At 39.6% G+C, this 9,006-nt stretch overlaps 1 protein-coding gene across 1 annotated transcript; it reads left to right on the top strand.

The window, feature by feature from the left end:
* The first annotated feature begins 4,353 nt into the window (after positions 1-4,353).
* On the top strand, positions 4,354-5,448 carry phlda2 (pleckstrin homology-like domain, family A, member 2). Its single transcript, XM_034879573.1, has 2 exons — positions 4,354-4,974; positions 5,101-5,448. The coding sequence occupies exon 1, from the start codon at positions 4,525-4,527 to the stop codon at positions 4,939-4,941; it is 417 nt and encodes a 138-aa protein (XP_034735464.1). The 5' UTR covers positions 4,354-4,524; the 3' UTR covers positions 4,942-4,974; positions 5,101-5,448.
* Positions 5,449-9,006: the final 3,558 nt, after the last annotated feature.

The raw sequence follows: 9,006 nt of genomic DNA, 5'->3' as shown, positions 1-9,006 counted from the left end.
AACTATTTCATTTCATTACAGTGCAATATTTATTTGTTATTAATACTTTACTGCCTTTTGCATAATGTGTATACAAAGCTATTTTATACAGTGTATGTAGTTGCTCTCAGGACTGTGCACCATCCCACCCCCCTCTTTTTTTCTGCACTACCTATACTTTGTATTTTCATATTTCAGGATTTTATATTTTGTGTTTTTATATAAAGGGGTTGCTTCAATCACATTGCACAGGTACTGCACTTGTGTACAATGAAAACAAAGGCTTTCTTTTCTATTCTGTTCTAATCGTGTGTGTGTGTGTGTGTGAGTGTGTGTGTGTGTGTGTGTGTGTGTGGGTGTGTTTTGAGTCCACAATGACAATCCACTTCCGGTGGGAAACGTCTGAGAGAGGGGACTGATAGCGAGGCAGAAGAGCCTGAAGTGGGCGCTTGGTGAACCCTCGCCACTTTGCACACAAGCTATGCATCCTGGCTACTGTATGTGAACTGGACACTGGGGTCAGGGTTGGGTTTGTGTGGGTGATTATAAATCAATGACATCTGCCTTCTTACCATCTCCTCCTGAGGATTCACCCCGTAGACTGTTTTAGGTCTAGTAGTACAATACTTTGGGGGTCGATCCCTCTCACACAGGCCTAGAGAGCTCAGCGGTGGCCTGCTACTGTCAGTCTGACAGGAACATAAACCAGGACTAAGCCAATCAGATGGCACCGTGGTCAGAGGGGCTCAGCCTGCATGTTTGGCATATGTGACCTATAAGGGAATATGACATTTCATCTTGGGTTGCATCAAAGACCCAGGACTGTTAAATCAAGAAATAATTGTGTAAATGCTGATTTAGCAGCATTCACTGTAATGTTAACCGATTCTTCTTTACGACTACACTACTTCTACATATGTTCCGATACAAAGACCATTCAAATATTACAATCATCAGCTCCTTAACCCTTGTGTTGTCCTCGGGTAAAACTAGAAATATGCATTTCTTACAATATACCCAGAATAACATGGGTGCATGCGCCTCATGCATGCAACAGTCTTCGCACAATTGATGATAACTTTCATTAAATTTGAGGTGTTTTATTCAGTTTTATAGCATGTGAAACAATGTTGAAATGGTTTCAAAACATATCCGGACTAAACTTTGACACATACCAGTCTCTGGTCTCAACTATCAGTCAGAATAATTCATAATTCCTGTTTTTTTTTAAGGCATGATGTCATATGAAATAGGATTGTTGACCATGGATTTAAAAAACGCATTGAAAAAAGTGCCCAAAAAACTATTTTTTAAACTTTTGACCTGGAAGGACAACAAATTCCCAGGGGACGGGAGGACAGCACAAGTGTTAAGGAAATGTGTGTTTTTATTCTACTTGTTTTTTTACCATTTATACTTTTCAAAATATTGTTCTCTTTTTACATTGAAAGTCAATGGAACAATCTTTACAACCTCTTCATTCTTCTTCCACTCCTCCTACATACTTCCACCTAGAGACGTCATTCAAACATTATTCTATTCCCAGAACCTTTGGCTATGAAAAAATTATTCACTTTTTCAATATCTTATACAGGTTTTGTGTTATCACTGTTAAAGGGTAGTGGTTCATTTATGCTTCGATGAGCTTAAAAGACAGTTTATAATGGGTGTGTATTGTATCTTTAACATACTATACTACAACATTTTAATGACATACTGTACTTTTTTATCACTTATTGCAACATGCTATACCATGACTATTTAACATGCTATACAGTGATTTTTTTTCCTCCTTTTTTTTGACATGCAACACTAAGATTATTTTTTATACGCTACCCATGACTTTTTAAGACACATGCTATGACTGTACTGTCCTATATTACAATACTATTACTTGTTGTGACTTTTTTCAACACATAGTGACACACTTATATTTTTAAATTCTATACTATGACTTTTTATGACATGTGATCAACTGTTGTTTTTTGGTTGTTTTTTCTATTCAGAAAATGTCAACAGATACAATTCAGTTCTATTTATAGCATCAATTCATAACAAGAGTTATCTCGAGACACTTTACAGATAGAGTAGGTCTAGGCCACATCATTTACAAGGACCCAACAGTTCTAGTTCCCAACAAACAACAGTGGCGAGGAAAAACTCCCTTTTAGGGTCATTGGTAGGCGGTGTAGAAACACAGAACCACAAACAACACACTGAAACAATGGAAGGCGTCCCAGAGCCAAAAAACACAGAGAGGAAAGCTGTGAGGAGGGAGACAAAACAACAGACACACAAAACACACACACAGACAAACACAAGACACGGGACCAATCACATGCGCAGGTTGAGGAGCCAGCCATGTTGCGCCGAATGTCCTGTGTCTTTCATGGCGCTCCATGGATATGAAATATTATTATGTAACCCTTTTTTTTCCCCCGACATGCCATACTTTGACTTTTTTTCGACATGCTATACAATGACTTGTATCACTTTTTTTCAAAATACTATACTATGACTTTTTGGACTTTTTCAACATGCTATGACACTTTTTTCAATGTACTATACCCAGCAATTCAGTATGCCGAAAAATTAACATGTTCTACTTTTCTTTGAAACATTACTGGTGTCATTTAACATTTGAATGAAATTCATATCATTTAAAACCACATCCTCTTTTCCAACTGTTCTCACAACTTCCCATTCTTCTGTAACCCTTTCGTCGTATTCACCTCTGGGACCCTCTATTGTCCCTCGGGTCAAATTGACCCAGGACTTATTTGGGGTTTTAAAAGCAATTCTGAAATAACATTTTACTTCATAATCTACTAAGACATATTGTCTTTATCTCAATTTCAAACTACTGAGATAGCATATATGTTTAGGGAATGCAACCAGTCTCTACTAGAACACAATTAAAAATGGAAGTGTGGTTCGTTTTTTGTCATAAGGTTATAATTCATGTTAAAAATCCAATATGTGATCCTTCTTATCTTGCGGGAAAAAAAGAGTCATATCCCATACAAGTTTCTGAATGTTTATCACAAAAAATAAGATTGGATTTTCAGGTAGAAAAAATGGAACTTGTACCATTTTTTGTCATGTAAAAATTTAAAATAGGTCAATTTGACCCGAATACCATACAAAGGTTAAGAAATGATGCCAGCAAACCAATTTAGCCTTAGCAATTTAGCTTTTCAGCAGTCACAAGTCATTTCTGCCGGAAATGCATTTTCTTTATTTCATTCTTGAAAAACACTGTAGAACATCCAGGAATTTAGTGGTATCAACTCATATTTTGTCATTGAGTTAACATAAAAAAATATATGTATATATTTACATTGTATTCATTTGAATTCATTAAGAGTGATGAGTTGAAGGAGTGGCCACCAACATTAATAAAGTAAGTTTTTAATGAAACACTATCAGCAGCCTTCCACCATCCATTGTTTGAGAGTTCAAACACGATGGCTGGCATTTGTAGATTTTGTTTCTTCTTATAAGACGCTTCACTAGCGTGGACCACGCCCTAACCATGTGTTTGTTAAGATTTAATGAACATCATGAATGTGCAGATGAACATTATGAATGTCCAAAGTTGATGTGGATGTCGTCTGATGGCTGGTCTGGGAGGGTGTGTGATGACCGGGTGGAGGAGACTCAGAGTGGGGGTTCCGTCTCAGAAGCAGTTTTTGCCTGAATAGTTTACAGACCCCCCAGACGGTACCTAGGAGACACATGAGGAAGAAGAGGGGGAAGATGGATGAAGGAGAGGGAAAGGGAGGGTGGGTCAAGCATTCAGAGACCCGAGCCTGGCTGCGCAGCACTGTATATGTAGGTCCGTCTGGTGATACGAGGGGTGGTTTAGGGGGGATCCTGCTCCCGAACCTAAGTTAACAAACCTAACTAGAAAAACATTGGAGAAGCCTTTCGCAATTATGTAAGCTCATAATGTAATCTGTTCTGTCTATAATGGAGTGCAATGGAAATTTCTAAGTGACCCCAGACTTTTGACCTGTAGTGTATAAACAAAGCATCAGACTCTTAGAGATTTCACATGAACAACGTTAAAGTTACACAGACTACCAATACCACACATTAAAAGAACCCCGGTTGTCTAGACTGGCTTTTACGCATGTGCACATCTGGTAAATAACCGCGTTAGACTGAATCACTCACTGCAGAGTGGGCAAATATTTGGTCTAATCTCCGCAGTAGGATGTGGATTAGTTATTAACATGTTGACTGTGTAATTAGGTCCACGTTAGGACTTCCTCTGCCTTCTTCCCTCTCCCCTCTCCCCGCCTTCGCCACAGCTTCCGCCCACACAGCCTTGAATTACTCCGCTGGCAACTGTTGATGCATTCCCAAGTCATCTGACGTCAAGTAGGAAGGGCTCGGGCCAGAGTAGGCTATAAAAGTCCTCTGCTACCTTTCATTCACAACGCCACTCTGGATTACCAAAGCCTCGGTAGAGAAGCTCCTTCCTTGGGGTCCCACTCGAGCGTCACAACAGGGAGTCCACACACCTGCCCGGCATAAACAATGAAAATGTCAGCGGCGGAGATCAGCCAGGTCGTCAAGGAGGGAGAGCTGGAGAAGAGGAGCGACAACCTGCTCCAGTTCTGGAGGAGGAAGACGTGCGTCCTGACCACGGACAGCCTCACAATTTACGCCGACACGCAGAAGCGCTCCAAGGGCAAGGAGCTCAAGCTGCAGTCCATCAAGAAGGTGGACTGCGTGGAGCGCACCGGCAAGTTCGTCTATTTCACCATCGTGACCACAGACAATAAGGAGATCGATTTCCGGTGCTCTGGGGAGGAGAACTGCTGGAACGCAGTGATCACCATGGCCCTGATTGATTTCCAGAACAGAAAGGCCATCCAGGACTTTAAAACGCGCCAGGACAATGAGAGCGCGTCGCCCGGACAGCAGGAGAGGCGCATGGCGAGGGCGCCCTGAGCCGCTGTGGGGACTTTGGCAACTCCTTATATGGTGAGGGGGAAACACCATGACATGAAGCTGCCATGATATGTGAATAGAAATAAACATTAAATGTAGTTTAACGCAGTGGGAGAATCTTAAAAACTAATGACATGTTTCTTAAATCTCCTTTTTTAGTGTCAAAATGGACCATACTGAAATAATACGAGGACCAAAAGGAGGACAAAGTCATCCGGTCCAGAGATGAAGGATTGTTCGGGACTGAGCTCTCGGAGGGGGGTCGGGGGAGAGACAACTGATCTAAACCGACAGACTGAGAGATTTTCAGAAGCTCCACACGTGACTGAACCCTTGAATTGTCAAAACTATTTCAAGTGTGCTCTCCCTTGGAATGCCTCCTAAAACCATGATGTTAATTTATTTGTTTCCAGAATATGGTGTTACTGGCAAACAGCTTGTGTTTTTAAATTATTTTGTGTGTTGAGTATGTATTTATTTGAATAAAGATCCATGCATTTTTGACATTATGCACTCCTCTATTTTTTTTTTTAATGTCTCGGCTAGGAACCTTTTACATGATGTCAGGGTCTGTTTATATCTCATGACAGCATTATACAGACAGTAACGGTACATTTGACACTCTGGGGGTTTTGCACCAGCAGCATTTCTTTGTAAATGCCAGACACGCAAGAGTAAAGAGGGAGTGGAGGACAAGAAAGTCCCTTTCCTCTCTGCTGTCAGGTGGAATGTGGCGCTTTATTGTCACTGGGAGGGTTTCAGGCGTGAGTCATGAGAGATAAGCAGATTTAGTCAGCAGCACGGGATACTTGAAAGACTCAGAACACACCTTAACTGCTTCCGAGGTGTGGTAATGTAGGTGTACAGGTCACTGTTGGGAGGGACATTTAACACCTCATGTTGTCCTCAGGTCAAATCCACCCGTTGTCCTATATCAATGTTCTTTTAAACCCCACAAAATAACATGATTGATTCCACACAACGCTCTTTGGCAAGTACAAAGCTTTACTTTCATTCATTTTGGGGTGTCTTATTCAATTTTATAGCATTTGAAAAATAATTGAAGTGGTTTTGAAATAATATTGAGTAAAAGTTGATATATTCCAATGTTAATCTGTGATTATCCATCAATTTACAGTACATTCCTTTACTTGCAGTCTAAATAATTCCTAATTTCTGCTTTTCTAACTCAAACAGTAGGTGTAATTTCCTATAAATGAGGTTTATTGACTATACATTCCCAAAACAACTGGGAAACTAAAGTAAGTAAGTTGGTGTTACGTAGTGTTAAACGTCAAAAAAGTGACAACTATTGAAAAAGGTGTTGAAAAAAGGGACAAAAACCCAAGAAAAAGTTAAAAACATCGATAAAAAGCATCAAATAAAGTGTTGACTTTTACTTTTGAGTCTGTTTCAGAAACATCACCTAGATGTGATTTTAGTTCATTTTCAAACTAACAGATGACAAACTCCTTATCAGACGCCTCCGTTCTTTACAAGGCGTACAAAACACACAGGAAGTCCACTTTCCTGCCCTGTTCTCATGAGTGTAGAGGCTGTTATAATAGCTATACTATGACACCTGGGACACACCTGTTTAATTACTGTTATAAACGCAGTGAGCATGGCTTCAGTCATATTCACAAAACCCTGAAAGGCCTTTTATAAAATGCAGGTTGTGAAGTTCATGTGAAAACATAAGTCATTCTAAATTAGCTGGATATTATAGGCTGTATATAACCATATATAAGTATGTGTTGGAATTTCTGACTTTCTTAACCCCATGTGTTTTCATGGTCACCTTTTTTCAACATGATTCTCTTTTTTCAAGATTTTTGTCACTTATTCAATGTTGCAGGTGCTTTATTTTGACGTTTTTGGTGTTTTTCCTAACGTTTTTTGACATTTTTAATGTTGACATTTTCAGCGCTTCTTTCGACCGCCCATTTTTTGTGACATAAAAAAAAAAAAAAAACGGATAATCTGACCCAAGGATAACATCAGGGTCAATGCAGGTGTCTTATGATTTGTGCTCCTACCATAGAAAGCCCATGAAGACAGAATGCTGAACATTTCATAAAGCCATAAGAGACATGATTGACACAAGTTGCTTGGAAAATATTCAGTTTAGATGGTTTGACTTTATTTCTACATATCGCCTTTCAAAACTCGTGTTACGTGATGCTTGGAGGTGCTTATATGTACAATCCAATACCATGGAATACAAGACTCAGCTGATCTGATTGTGAAGGGGAGTTTATCACTATTCACTATTTGAATATTTAAAAATACATATGTATTAAGAAAAGATCTATCCTCTCTGCCCTGAGCCCTTCTGCAAATGAAAACCTCCGGTCATGGATCTTTGAGTCGACTTGTGTTATGAACAACAAATGCCTAAAGGTCAGAGGTGACAGAAAGCCGAATCTCTGGCCCACAGTAATGAAGTGTACCGTGGAGTCCCCCCCCTCCCCCCCCCCCGTCCCTTCCTGTGCCCGTGTGCCGCTTTGAAGTAGGATCACACTACAATGAACGCATCAAAGGGTTAGACCGATCTGAGGAGTATTACCGGGCTGGATGGGCCTCCGCTCTAAAAATACTGCTTCACAAATTGCCACCACTTTAATCTCTCTCACACACAAAAACACGCACACACACACACACACACACACACACACATATACACCGTTGGCCCTTGGGCCAAGGGCCACACATTTTTTTTTTGTGTCACCAGTGCATGTTGTTCTTTTCTGTTCGATTTAATGCAGAAAAATGCGTCTTGTTTAAGCATTTGACTCGACTCTAGCACTGTTTTCAGAGGCTGACAAAAGAAGTCATGATCCAGTATGTCTGGTTGTGTTCTTTACACACACACACACACACACACACACACACACACACACACACTCAAACCACCATCATCCAGAAGGGCTCACACACTCTTTTCCTCTGCAATCTTAGGCTGTGTAAACATCCTCTGATGCAGCACTGGCACACACTCAAGCCACACGGCGTCATCGGCCCATTGGCCGTCATTATGTGGACTGAGCTTGGCTATACAAGATATAGAGCTGAAGTGGCTAGAAGAAACTTGTCTCACTCCCACACAAACATCAATAACGCTACAATATGTCAAGACATTAATCTTTACTGATTTGCAGATATACATACTTTATATTGTTCTCTTCATGGAGTAGTTTGTCTCAACATGAGTCGGTTCATCAAAGCGCTGTGCAGAGACAAGAGCGTTGCTAGGAAGAAAACTACAGAAGAGAAAACATAAATAGTTGAGAAGACGTACATAATATGTTTTTGTTGTCTTTTTTAATTCCTTCAACTTCACATGCAGGGCCCAAGCTACAAATGAGGACACTTTTCATGTCCTTAGAGATAGATAGATAGACAGATAGATAGATAGATAGATAGATAGATAGATAGATAGATAGATAGATAGATAGATAGATAGATAGATAGATAGATAGATAGATAGATAGATAGATATGTAGATAGATAGACAGATAGATAGATAGATAGGTAGATAGATAGATTGATAGATAAATAGATAGATTGATAGATAAATAGATAGATAGATATGTAGATGGATAGACAGATAGATAGATAGATAGATAGATAGATAGATAGATGGATAGACAGATAGATAGATAGATAGATAGATAGATAGATAGATAGATAGATAGATAGATAGATAGATAGATAGATAGATAGATAGATTGATAGATAGATAGATAGATAGATACTTTATTCATCCCAAAGGTAATTTTAGGCATCTAGTGGCAAGACAACCATAACACAGCAAACACATTTACACACATATATCACAAATATCCAAGAATAAAAATAAAAAACTGTCTATTCAACAGTTACAAAGAAATTACACCGTGTCGAGTTGAAAGGTTGACCTTCTAAGACTAAATACTATTGCATCTAATTGTTTGTGGGATGAAGTATTTCTTTTCCGGGAACATGGAGGAGGATTTGAAACACCTTCGAGCTGTGTTGTTGTGTCATTTCCTCACGCGCTTTTCCCGCCAGCGTCCACTCTGA

Source organism: Etheostoma cragini, chromosome 8 (assembly GCF_013103735.1).
Source record: "Etheostoma cragini isolate CJK2018 chromosome 8, CSU_Ecrag_1.0, whole genome shotgun sequence".
Taxonomy (NCBI): Eukaryota; Metazoa; Chordata; class Actinopteri; order Perciformes; family Percidae; genus Etheostoma; species Etheostoma cragini.
The sequence above is the reverse complement of the archived record's forward strand: the minus strand, read 5'-3'. Positions and strand labels throughout refer to the sequence as shown.

Coding starts and splice junctions, on each gene's coding strand:
- phlda2 (XM_034879573.1), top strand. CDS start 4,525: ATGAAAATGTCAGCGGCGGAGATCAGCCAGGTCGTCAAGGAGGGAGAG.